This window comes from Fukomys damarensis, unplaced genomic scaffold (genome assembly GCF_012274545.1).
Source record: "Fukomys damarensis isolate Sample0158 unplaced genomic scaffold, DMR_v1.0_HiC HiC_scaffold_35, whole genome shotgun sequence".
In the NCBI taxonomy this organism is placed as follows: Eukaryota; Metazoa; Chordata; class Mammalia; order Rodentia; family Bathyergidae; genus Fukomys; species Fukomys damarensis.
Genome location: NW_022900947.1, coordinates 22,661,942 through 22,676,082, shown reverse-complemented (window position 1 = coordinate 22,676,082; position 14,141 = coordinate 22,661,942). Strand labels below are relative to the sequence as shown.

Below are 14,141 nucleotides of genomic sequence, written 5' to 3'. Positions count from 1 at the left end.
CCTACAGCATGCTGGCCCTCTGAAGACAGCCTTAGGTAAACCAGGAAGAGCTTGTCATCAGATTCCAGATCTGCTAGAGCCTTGAACTATGACTTTCCTCCTTTCAGAGTTGTGAGAAACAATATTTTTTTTGTTTTAGCCACCCATCTTATGGTACAATTGTTATGGCAGCCCAAACTATGTAGTATGTAGTGTATATATTTATTTGTACATATACAAAAATGCATACAAAGTTAAGATTTTAAAATACCTGAAATATTATGACTCAGCAAAAACTCATTTTTTACATCTACTGTGTTTCCTTTGTCATAAAAGTATTTTCTGTATTCTTTTAGAAATTTTTAAGGTGTATTTGTTACTATTGCTTCAGCTGTGAAATCACATAGCAACATCAAATTCTAGAGGAAGAGATACCATAGATTCTCACAATAACATGGTAAATACAAAACATGCATTTTCAAAGTGAAACAAAGGTTGTAAAAGTCATAGTTATATTTGGAGAAATGTAAAATCATTGTTCAGTTAAGTTTGATATCATCTATGTTTAGAATGAGCTTGAAATTCTGAAAATGCCAAAATTTGACATGAATCGCCTGAAGATCTTTTCTGAAATTCAAAGGCAGGAATACTCAATCCTTGTTTATCTATAGGAGATAAATAAATTTTACAGTAAAAGAAAACCTACTGAAAATCACATAATTTTAGAATATTCTTAGAGATTAATTCAAAATTTTCAAGTTTTATACACAAAATATTCTGCTGTGCTTTGGTTCAGACATCTACTTTCAGAAAGCACCTGCCTAGGCTAACATAATCGATCGAAAAACCTTACATTTTTCAGAATAAATCTTCACTAACACGGTTTAATTGCATTATTCCCTTTCTCTGCTGTACAGACACCCTAAAATAAAACTGTCATTCTTGTTCATGTTAGAGAGAGAGGAAGAAAAAGTGATACCATGAGAAGGAAGAGTGGAGTGGTGGATCTTGGAATTTAATTTATATATATTGTAAAGTACTGTGCAACTTTTCAAACAGAGAAGACCTAATTCAAGTTCATTTAGCAGAGAGGACATTTATAAAACCAATCACAATATATATAGTAACTATAATTATAATAAACTAGGGTGAAGGGACAAGGGTCAGTGTGTATTTTAACTCACAAATTCTCAATTCACCTTGAAGGTGGTAGAGGCAGGAGCAGGAGACAGGAATCCCAGCATTTATTTTGTAGTCAGAGAAACAAGGTAGAGTTCATACAAAAAGAACAAAATTATTCTTTTCATATCAAAATAGATAAATTACTGTGGAAGCCTAGTTAGTCAGTTACCAATGAAAACACCAATTAATCTATTGGAGATTTTAATTTTATGTATACTTGATTTATTAATTTAATCAAAATCCTACATGAGTGTGTGCAATTCCATATGTACTCTATTAACTAGAAATTAAGACTGTGAGTGAAATGCAGTAAATAATAGGTAGGTCAATCAAGGTGACATCCCAAAGGGTAGGACCCATTTATACTGAGTTGCTGTCATGCCTCCACTAACTGGAACAGCTGTGAATCCCAAAACAAGTTCCTTAATCCTTCCCTGCCTGAGAGCCTCCATCTGTGAGAACGCATGCTTACACCTGCCCATGTCTAATTCGATAAGCTGAAGTGGCTTCTGCAGTCTGAAGGAATCAATTTCTTCACCATAGGATATGGTGCATGAAGTTGTTTGGTTTTGTGTCTTAAGGTTGAACTGCTTGAATGTTTAAGCACTGTCAAAAGTTTAAAAATATGTTCTATTTGTTTGCATTTTGCTTCAGTGTATGAATGTCACCATATTGTATACCTAAAATGTACCAGTAAACTTGATGACTTTTAAAACATCAGGTAATCACTTATTAGTTTGCAAGTTTCTTGTAAATTTGCACTGAAGCTCTCACTTTTCAGGACAGAATTAGTAAACATTATAGATTTTTACAGCTCAATTGGACACTTGATCTATATGATTCAAGAAACTAAACAGTTTAGGAAAACAGGTAATTTTATGTTTTTATAAAATTTTAAAAAACAATTAGATTAAGGAATGACCATGGAAACATCTTGTTAATGTCCCATATATAAATTTGTTTTATATGTATATTTACCTATATTAATGCAAATGAATACTAACATATATATATATGTATATATATATATATATATATAAATTTCAATTATACAAAGTTTTACACATGAACAACTACCACTTCCAAATTCATTTAAAATATACCTCAATTATGATATTGCTTGTATAGCTGCTTGTTAATGAAACAAACAAACAAACAAAAAATTTACTCAGAAATCCAAATCTAAGAATTAACCTGGTATACTAGGGATATAGACAGATAGATTAGATTTCTATCTGGCAAACATACAAGAGTAATACTTATATAGCAGTAATTGCCAAACCAGAATTTTCTTTAATCCTCAACATAAATAGAATGCCAAATGTATGGATTTTTATATATTCCAAGAACAATTGAGACAAACCTTGAAATGAAAGACATAAACATATATATTGCGTCTGTATACAAATAGACACACATTGCTCAGAACTGGGACAGAACAATGAAGCAATGAAATAATGAATTAGATCAATATGGGTCATGCTTTCCTTTGTTTTTTTTATTGATGGTAAATCTTAGACTTTGAAAAGAATTTATCATGAAGTTAGGTATGAAGGTTTAAAATTGGCACTTAGAAAATTTTTGTTTTAAAAAAGGAGGAAATATATATACATATATATGTGTGTGTGTGTGTGTATATATATATATATATATATGATTGATACCTCAACATTTGTTAAATATTTATCAGTAGCAAATTTAAAACTGCAAACTAAATATTTCCTTACCATATATTTGCATGCTAATGAAAAAACCCTTTGAGAAAGTCTATAAGTTTTGATTTGTCCAAAGAAAAGCACATTTAACATGTAAATACTTACTGAAGAAGTAGACTCATTTATTAGTCTCCAAAAAAGTAACACTTTCAGGACGCTCCCTACTCTTGTAGAGCAGCTATCTTTCCTTTTCCACTGTTTTTCCAATAAATCATCTTATTTTATTAAAAAAAGTACTACAATATAAGGTAGGAAAACGTTATGCTATGGTCTCAAAAATACACAATCTATGAAAATAAGAATAAAATCAGTACTTTTTTCTTTTTATTGAGTAAAATTAGTACTTTATAATTGAAAAAGATTGCTTTCAATAAATATTTGCATTATCTTAGAATTCATATTTTTCTCTTGTAATGAAAGCTGTTAAACTTCAGAATGAAATGCTAAGGGAAATCTCAGGTTCTCCAAAGTCTCTCATTTGTTCAACATATATGACAGAGACTGGGGATAATATATTGTCAAGAACATATTATCTTCTTTCTCCTGCAGCCTTAGCATTGTCTGTGGAATTTGATATAAAAGATGATGGAGGTAAAAACACCCTATTAAAATGCCCATTTAGAATGATTAAAATCCACAACACTGAAAGTACCAGATGCCGGTAAGAATGAAGCAACAGGAACTCCCATGCATGGTTGGTGGGAATATAAATTTTTTCAGCCAGTTTGAAAGAGAGTTTTACAGTTTCTGAAGAATTTAAGCTTACACTTGCCATCTGACCAACAACTGCACTCTGGTCTTTGCATAGACGAGTACAAAGTTGCATCTATATACAATTTATACATTGCAGATATTCATAGCATCTTTATTCATAATTGCCAAAAGTTGGGAAAAATCAAGTTTTCCACAGTTGGTGGCTGGGCAGTCTGTAGCACATCTGTATGATGGAATAATACTAAACTGTAAACATGAGTTTTCAAGCCATGGGAAGGCTAGAAGTTATCTTCAGTTCATAAGTCAAAGTGAATGAGGCTGGTCTGAAAAGGTGATAGATTACATGATTCCAACTATTTAGTCAGAATAGGCAAACTCATGGGATAGTAAATTTATCTGTAATTGCCCAGGTTCTAGTGCGAAAGATGGACAGGTAAAACGTGGGCAATCTATAAGGCAACAAAACTCTTCTGCCTAAAGCAGTAATAATAGAACTGATATATTTTTCAAAACCCATCAAATGTACGACACAATAAATAAAGCCTAATAGAAACTAAATCTTTAGTTAATAGTAACTGATAATAATAGCTTTAGTTGTCACTAGCTCAAAAGTTGTAATAAAGCGTGCCATTTTAATATAAAAAGTAATAATGGAAATTAGTTGAGGTAGAGTATGTATGGGAAAATTTTCCTTTGGAGCTCAAATTTCCTGTAAACAAAACTGCTCAAAGTAAAGTCTATTAGTTTAAAAGAATTTGAAATGTGACAATATCATCTCTTTCAAGTATGGCTGGACCTTCTACAGTAAAATGTTTAAAATATGTAATGAAGTGAAACAACAGCAGTATGGTTTCATGATATAAGATTGATTTCTTCCCCCTTTCTGTTGTGGCAATCACGCAAGTACTACAGCTGTTGTCGCTGAAGGATTTACGATTATTCTTCAGTGTCTTGCCTTTCTTGATGGCTCTGAAGTGAGTTATGAATCCTATTGCCACAAGAAAGTAAATTCTGCCACTAATCTGAGTAACTTAGGAGTTAAATTTTCCCCAGTCAAGTCTACAAATGTGAATGGAAATGGTTGATACAGATGGGAGACGTACACAGGAGTCAGCCTACCTGGGTGAGGAACTCGACCATATAGACACGGTGAGATAATAAGTGTATGCTGTTTTATACTGCTAAAGCAAAGATCATATAGAGTAAGAAGCGATCATCAATCAAGAGCTGCATGGGTGAAGTTCATTCATATTATTAAATTGATGCAATTTTGCACAAGCCAAGGGTTTTGGAAATATCCTTTTTAGACCTTCATACTTTGGGTCTTTGCTAGTCAATTTAAAGAGAGCTACTCCATGTTGTTCTGTTGTAGCTGCAGATTTGTTGTCATCACAGTTTTCAGAAGGGAGAAATCTGTGAGATTTCCAGAACTGCTGCACAATGAAATTTTATGAAACTACTCAGTGAAAGTGTTGTTATTACAGTTTTCATTACATCAGCACTAGTAAATTAAACATTTGGTTGTTTGACAGCTGTATCCAACAATAATGCCTGATATGCATCAAATGCTTAATAAACTCTAGATTCTATGTGCTTGAATGGCTGAGGGGGAATAGTATCTTTTTAAATACCTTCAACTACAAAAGGAGATAAGTATCATTTTCTTCCCCTCATTTTATACACTGAAGAAACAGAACATCTCAGAATCGATTTTCCTAGGCTCACAGCTAGTGTATGTTCTCATGGATTCCAGAACCTACAGTGTTTTTAAACAGGTTTACTGAGATACAGATAATATACAGAGTAATTTACTCATTTAAAAAGTATAATTGAATTTTTTTGGTACATAAATAGAGTTAGGCTACGTACTGTATAACTACAAAATGTCAGAATAGTTTTATCTCCGCAAAGGAAACTACATTCATTGACAAGCACTCCCTCCATCTCAGTGTGTTGGACTCTTCTGAATCCTTGAGATGGAGGAATAGTACACGTGAGGACCAGTAGCGTTTTGTGTCTGGCTTTATTCATCACACCATGATTTATGATTCATCCTTGTTAGAACAGCTTTAACTATATCATCACTCTTTACTGTTGAACAATATTCCATAGTATAAATAGGTGCAATTGTATCTATCCATTGATTGTGAACATTTGTGTGTTTTCATTTTTAAATATTTTGAATTATTAATGTTTTCTACACAAGCTTTTGTGAAGGTGTTTTTTTTCATTCCTTGTGTATATATATGTTAGGGTTAGAGTTGCTGGGTTATTTGGTAAAAATATTTATTTCTTGAGGAGTGGACTGTCAAATTGTTTATCAAAGTGGCTGCATTGTAAACAGTATGTATTAGGAATACATGAGGTTTCTGACCTCTTTTTATATTTTCCAACTGTTACTCTTTCTCTTTTTTGAAAAATGTTCCATTTCAGTGGGTGTGAAGTAGTAGCTTTATTTTGTTTGCCTAGTGACTAATGACATTAAAAATCACTTTGTGAATTTATTGGACATTTGTACATCTCCTTTCAACAAATGTCTTCTTAGAAACATTGACCATTATAAAACTTTAGTTATTGTCATTTATTCGTCACCAACTTGAGGTTTTGATATTAATTTCAAATATCTTTTCAAATGATTTTTCCCTTTCTGTATCAGTCTGTATAATTGATTAATTAATTAATTTTGATGAAATTTTATATATATCAATCAATCTATCTTTTTATATTTTCATTACTCTTACTTTTGCTGTTCTATTTGGGTAGTATTTCCTTAGCCAAATATTGTTAACTCTACCTCTAATGTTTTCCTCTCAGAGTTGTATAAATTTAGTTCTTAGTTTTAGGACAGTTGTTTTTAGTTAATTTTGTGCATGGCATAGGAAGGGATTCAACCTCTTACCTTTACATTGTATATATCGTTGTAAAATTTTTTTTTTCTTCATGAATTGTCTTGTCAGTTTTTAAAATCATCTGGTCATAAATGTAATGGTTTATTTCTAAACACCAAGTTCTGTTTCATGGACTTAATATCCAAGTGTATGAGGAGCAAATTTCTTTACTTTTATATCTTTATAATAAAGATTTAGTCATCCAATATTCTCTTTTGAAAACAAAATTTGAAGCTCTCCTGAATCCCTAGTTTTTCCAGATGAATTTTAGGATCAATTTTCAGTTTATATTAAATGGCAACTTGGCAGTTAATAAGGATTACTTTGCTGTTTTGGTTTGTTTTGTTTTGAGAGAGGGTCTCACTACGTAGTTGGCAATGACCTGGAATTCACTATGTAGCCCAGGCTGGTCTCGAACTCACAGCTTTCCTGCCTCAGCCTCCCAAATGCTGGGATTGCAGGCATGTACCACCACACCCGGCCAATAAAGATTTCTTTGAATCTGTAGCACTTACACGTTATCATTACTTGACAAAAAACAAGTCCCCTGAACCATACACACAAACATGTCTTTGTCTATTTAATACTTTAAATCAACAATTATTTTTTATATTTTAGAGTCCAAATATGTACTTTTTTGGGGGGTTACTGGGGATTGAACTTGGGTCCTTGTGCTTACAAGGCAGGTGGAAGAACCACTGAGCTAAATCCCCTGCCCTCCAAATATGTACTTTTTAAAATAATGATTCTAGTATCCCTTTCTATCCTATTCTAAAGAAAACAAAATTCTTAATTATATTTGTAGATTTTCAGTTAGGTGAATAAAAACCAATTATTATTTTAATTCTGAACCTTGCAATAATATTGAATTATTTTTTTTTTACTAAGGCAGATCTCATGATAACAAAAGAGAACTGACAAGTGTACATGATAAATTAACAGTAACAGAAATGCTACCAATTCAACTGGTTCTGAAATGAGACTTTTAGGTCCTAATAAGAAGTTCTTTTTAAATATTTGCTTTTATTCTGGAACAGGAGATGGAGGAAGGATATGATTCTTTCAGAAAGTAAGGACCATCAGGTTGTTTCTTTACACTTAATTACCACTCAAAACATGAACACAGAGCAAGTAATTCCTGTTTGCCCATCACTACACCAGATACATAGCTGAGAGTTCAGTTAATTACACATTTTCCCTGTTACCAGAAGTTAAGACTGTTCTGCGACAAATAGGACAGGTTGAATTCTCAGATAACCAATGATCAATGCAGTGGGCATGGTATTCGTGGGAACAAGGTAGTTGCCGAAGTTTGTCGCCTTCTGTATATTCTCTAATACAAACACTACAGGTTTTTAATTCATCATTTTCACCAGAACTTCTCATGGCCAAGCTGTCGATTTGTTCTTTGGTGAGTCCACTCTGTTGGTCATCATCATCGTCATTTAAGAGGAAAAACTGAGCCAGACTAAGGAAGGGTAAAGAGCCACTTTCATCAAATGTGACCGAGGCTCTACTTCGACCCTCTCGCCTGGCACTTGATGAACCTTCTTCATTACTGCCTTCAGACAACTCTGAATTAGTTTCTGTACTTTCACAGCTGGAGCTGGAAGTGAGACTGGAACTCAAACTGAAACTCGAAATGGAACTTGAACTGGACCCAGAGCTGCTACCACCACGAGAAGTCCCTCTTCCATTCTGTGACTCTAACCTTCCCATAACTCCACTTGAGATGGAAGCACTAGGTTCTGAATGGCTATCACTGTAATTAAAGTAGTTTAGCTCACCGTAACTTCTCATAATCTGCCTTAACATAGTCTGAATTGCATCAGACATATTGTTCTCACTTAAGCCAGTATTTAAGATTCGGCAAACGGGAAATCTCATTGTACCAATATAGGATCTCACATCTGCCCGCCCAGAATGTGAAAATACAGGTCTAAAAAGTTCATTTTCATAAATAACAGTGTTATTTGGAGTCTGAGACCTCAACCGAATTCTGCTGGCTACGCTATTTCTCTGTTGACGTGCTCCGACATGATCTCTTCTGACAGGAGGACCAAAGACTATGTTTGGAGGTCTCTACCCCGATCTTGTGGATTCCCCACTGCTGGCTGTGTCTGAAGAGCTTGCTCCTTGAGGGGCATATCTCCTTCCAGAAGCTGCAAAAAGACCTCTATTGGGCAACATAAGCCCAATTCCTTGTTGTCTCAATGTCACCTGGCGCCGGCTTCTGGAACGTCCCTCTATGTCATCTACATGCACAAAAACTTGAGATGAAAGACTGTGATGAAATCTTCTTGAAATTTCCCTTGTTGGATGCAGAGTTGACCTTCTCCTTTCAGCTCTGGCTCTTGTCGGGTGGTCTGTGCTGCTTTTTGCCTTCCTTTGGCTTCTGGTAGTTACTGTGAATATTTCAGTTGAATTTCTTCGTGACCTAGATGGCCCTGAATCAGATGGTGGATTTTCCACTTGCCTTTGGCTGTTGTTTCCTGTAATTTCTCCTCTAGAATGTCTTGAAGATGATTCATTTTCATTCTCCAGGTTATGGCTCCTATTATTTTGGTTAACATTTATCTCTAAAGTGAACCTGAAATCACCGTTGTATGGATCACTCTGGCTCACTTCTCTCCGAGCTCGGTCTCTTCTTGGACTACTTCTTGTCCTATTTCTAGTGTGTCTGGCAGAATTAGCCCAGTCTATTATGGAGTTGCTATCAGACACATCATCTGAAGAATCTCCCCCTGATCTATTTCCGTTTGAGTTTTGTGGTGGTAGAACCTCTTTCATCTGTTGTAGTCTTCTCAACAACTCTTCCTCAGTACTTTCACCAAGGGTGCCTAGCAAATTATTGTCTCCCATATGTCTATAATCTTCTTCACTCAAGTTATTTACAAATTGGTAGAAAGCTTCTTCATTATCCAGTAGGTCCATCTGCCTTCTGTGTTGGGTGGCAGATTGGTCACTACTTTCTTTATCATTAGAATCTGAAGTTTTTCATTCTTGATGAACAAGTGAGAAATTATACGGTTTTAAGTTCATGATTTGACTTGATTAATTCAACCATCACCACTGAGACTCCTCTCCTCCCGACAACACTTTCGAGCTTCCTAGAGTAGCCCTCAGAGGCAGATCTGCACCCATACGTTGCTCAGGTAACCATTGTGTTCTCCATTGTTACCAAGCAGTGACAGGACATGACTACTTTTAGTTCTAATAGATATTTAGTGTATTGTTTAGAATATTCTGTGTTCATTCGGAAAGCAGGGGTAATTTTCTTATGTTAACATATGGTTTCCTTTTGTTTTTCTTATTTAATTTCCTTGCTTGAACTTTACATTCAGCTTTGAATACAAGTGGGAATGACATGGCATGTTCTTTTTTTTGGAATTAAGAGCAAAATATTTCATTTTTCAGCATTAAGCACACTAGTTTGGAGTTTGTTGTGGCTGTCTTTAATCAGATTGATTATTTTATATTCTTCATTGAGTGTTTTTTATGAGGAGAAGATGTGGGGTTTTGTAAAGTGTATGTTTTGTTATCTATTAGCATAAACGTAACTTTTTAATTTTATATTATTAAAATACACAACCATATATTACATCTGTATTCAGATGTTAAACCAAATATGTGATCATGAGATAAATCGCTGTAGATTAGCATGTATAGTTTTTTTAAAAAAAATGATGTTGGTTTCAGTGTTTTAATTTTAAAACTTAAAATTTGGTTTTAAGGAGTATTTGCCTGAATTTGTTTTTATTATAATGTATTTGCCTAGTTTTTTGTTTCTATAAAACTGACTTCAGAATATGAGCCAATGTCTTCTTTCTCTTTTTCAAATTAATTTTATTGGTATATTTAAGGTATACAATATAATGACATTCATTGGAAATTTGCACCTTTGCATAATCCATCTTGGTTCTTATCTTTTCCCCATTCCCCTTCTTTCTTTTCTATATTTGAGAAGAATCAGTGAAGGATTAGTATTAATGATCTTTGAATGTTTGGTAAAATTCACCATTAATGTCATCTGAGCTAGGGCCTATTTGTGTGTGTGTGTGTGTGTGTGTGTGTGTGTGTGTGACTTTTGATTTTAATTATTAACTAAATTACAGTATCTATTATAGAACTATTTGTATTTTTTTGTATTTCTTTACCCATTTGTGTTCTTCCAAAATTTATCCCTTATCTAAGATATTTTCTTTTTTGTTGACATCCATATCATCATCTTAATATTAAAAATAATCCTTTAAATTTTAGTGTAGTATTTAGTGGTGTGCTCTCCTTCCAGATTTTGCCATCTGAAATGGCTGCCTTTTTAAAAAAATCAATGTAATGAAATTCTTAAGAAGTTGTTGGTAACTTCAAGTAATCTAATCTATGTTATTTCTATTCTCTATTTCATATATTTACTTAATTTTTTATTATTTCCTTTCTTCTGCTTGCTCTAGGTTTAGTTTGCTTTCTTTTTCAACTGCCTTAGGATGTATCTATATTATTGATTTACTTCTTTTTTAATTGAAGATTTTACTTAGAAATGAATTTCCCTGATAAACACAGGTTAAGATCATAAATATTACCATACCATGCTTTCATTTTCATTTATTTTAATGTATTTTAAAATGTCCATGTGATTTATTTGATCTATTGTTATTTAGACATGTATTATAATTTCATTGATTTTTAAATATCAAAATTTCCTCCTTTTATTCATTTTTAATTAAATTCAATTATGATTGAAGAACATACAAATATTTTTGACTCTGCTAAGGCAATCAAGGTGCAGTATAATGGCATATTTTTAAGAGTCTTTCAGAAGCACTTTAAAAAGGTATATTTAATTGTTAGATGTTCAAAAATTCTACTTGGTTTATAGTATTATTCAGTTTCTCAATATCTTCACTGATCATATTCCTAATAGTCCTGTTCATTTTTGAAAATGGAGTATTAACTATTAATTTCTATTGTCTACTTAATATTTTGTTTGTCAGTTTTGTTTCATATATTTTGTAGTTGAGTGTGAGGTGTCTATGTGCCTGTAATTGTTATTCCTGTTTAATGGGTTGGTCATCTAATCAATATAAATATTTCATTTTACTTTGTTAACATGTGCTGTTATGTTTTATGGAAATATATCTTTTACTATTATTTTACTTTAAAATTAGAGAGCGAAATCATTTTTTCCCTTCCTGTGACCAGAATGTTCTTTTCATCTTTATCTTTTCATATTTGATTCTGAAGAAGGAAAGTGAAGATATCTTTGTTCTTAGCTTACTTGGAGTCCATTGTCCTGCAAGCACTTGTGTGGATAAATAGTAATCATCATATCTAGAAAGTTTTTAGCAATCGTTTCTTAAAACGTTTTTCTATATTTTTTTATTCTTGTCTTCTGCTACCTCTAGCATGTTTGCTTGAGCAAATAGTGGTGGCCCACATTTTCCAAGACTCAGTTCTTTCTCTATATTCTTTAAATTACATAATCTTAATTTATTTTCAAATTTTCTTTTTTTGTCTGCCACCTGAATTACAAGTTTGAACACTCTATTGACTTTTTCATTCTTTACTTTTAAAATATTTCTACTCCAGAATTTCTATTTGATTTTCAAAACAATTTCTCTTATTCTCTAACTGGTGAGATTTTTTTTTATAATTTTGATTTCATTTTTCTCTACTAGGGATTGAACCCAGAACCTTTGTATTGAGCAACGTCTCCATTATTATTAATCATTATTATCGTTATTATTTTAATTTAGTGACAGGCTGTCATTAAGTTGAGCACCATTGTGCCCAAGTTGAAATTTTTTTTTTTACAGCTCTGATTGCTTCATTTAATTGAACATAATTACAATAGCTGGGTTGAAATCTTTATCTGCTAACTATATCTGAGCCTTCTCAAAGGCCACTTCTGTCCTTTTATGTTTTTCTTGTGCCTAGGTGACTTAATCACTTTCTCATCACTGAAACACATTACTGGACACCTGCGATTTAGAGGAGCAGAGGTTTATTTACAGTCGTTGTTAGTTGGCTGCAAGGCAGGTGCTGCACATATCATGGAGATGGGGAAGCATAAAACTACAGAAGGAACCAGGAAGAGAGATTTACCTTTCCAGGTCACACACACACACACACACACACACACACACACACTCACACACACACACACACTCACACACACACACTCACACACATGCAGTGACTCATGTCCTCAGAACAGACCCCACCTCTTAAAGGAAAGTCACCTCTAATGCTTCCATAATCCATTCACCTTCCAAATACATGAAGCTTTGGGGGACCTTTTGTATTAAACTGTAACTACAGATAGTCTTTCTTTTCAAGGCTTTCTCCAACTATAAAAGGTTTCTTCTTAGCTCTTTATTTTGTTAAGTTTCTTTTCGCTGTGCAGTTTCATTTCTTGCTATTCTGGAGCGACTTGTATCCTCTGAATTGGTTTACCATTAAAAAAAACATTCATTGCTTTTTAGAGATTTCTTAGCCAGAAACTTCCCCAAATTGGTTCCAAATAAAATTTGTTCCCTTGGGAGGAGCTACAACGTTCTTTTCTCTCCACTTGCTTCTTTGTTAGAAACTGTGACACTGTACAGAGCAGGGGGACTGGATGAAGCCTGATTTTCTTGGAATGACAATTCTGCTGTACAAGCAGGGCTGGTCTTGGCTTGCAACTCCCAGCATGGACCATCCAACCAAAAAATAATCTGGCCAGAGGGAAATTGGTACTTAGTTTCATCTTGTCGTGAGTCAACTGGAGCTCTCACTATACAAGTGGTCACTTTGTAGCACACAGGAGCCTTGAATCCACCACATTTGTTGATAATAGAGATGCTACAACCTGAAATTAGAGGCAATGACCAAGGTTATCCTTGTCTAGTGAAAAGCTGCAACCATAGGCTGGGATAAGGAAAAAGGATTCCTGCCTTCTTTGCTTTGTCACATGCAGTAGAAACCCATCTCACTGAGTTAAAGGGGCTGGGAGGAGAAGCTCATGGATCCAGCATCACTAGCTCTCACTGCTCCTACTGAGACTTAGTGGATGGATTGAATACATTCTTTTTAAATTTTATCTTTATCCTTATTATAATTTTTAGAGACTCAGTTAACTTTCATAATTTTCAGAATTATTGTCAAATACTTTGTGGGTTTCATTAGTCTATCATCAGTTTTTTGGAATAGTGCCATGGTGCATCATGTGCTCAATTATTAATTCTTCAATAAAGAGATGAATTATTGTATAGAAACTAAGTGTGTTGTGTGGGGGGGAGGGAGACAGCATGTGCATTTTTGCTCTGTTACATGCTCCTTATTTGGCCTGGCTAAATTGTATTCATAAGCTGTCTTTGTGGTATTAAAAACAGCATATCTAAGAAAATCTGTATGTAGGGCTGCCCACAAAGAAGTATCTATTTTTTTTTTCATATTTCTTTTTTTTTTTTTTTTTTTTAGTTTATTGGTACATTTAGGGATACAGTACAGTTACATTCATTGTTGGGATCATGTACCTTTACATGGCAAATCTTGATTCTCATTTTTTTCCCCTTACCTCTGCCCTCCCTTCACCCCCTCCTCCCCTCCCCATCTACAAACACTTTATTTTCATCTTTTCATTCTCTCACATTTTTTTCTTTTCCCTTTTTGTTCTTCCCCTACG

At 33.7% G+C, this 14,141-nt stretch overlaps 1 protein-coding gene across 1 annotated transcript in view; it reads right to left on the bottom strand.

Annotated features, from left to right (window-relative positions):
- Positions 1–7,567: 7,567 nt before the first annotated feature.
- Positions 7,568–14,141, bottom strand: part of LOC104851325 (E3 ubiquitin-protein ligase RLIM-like) — a 14,986-nt gene continuing 8,412 nt past the window's right edge. Inside the window, 1 exon segment of the mRNA XM_033758866.1 lies at positions 7,568–9,465. Coding sequence (XP_033614757.1) covers positions 7,664–9,465 — 1,802 coding nt within the window. The 3' untranslated portion in view covers positions 7,568–7,663.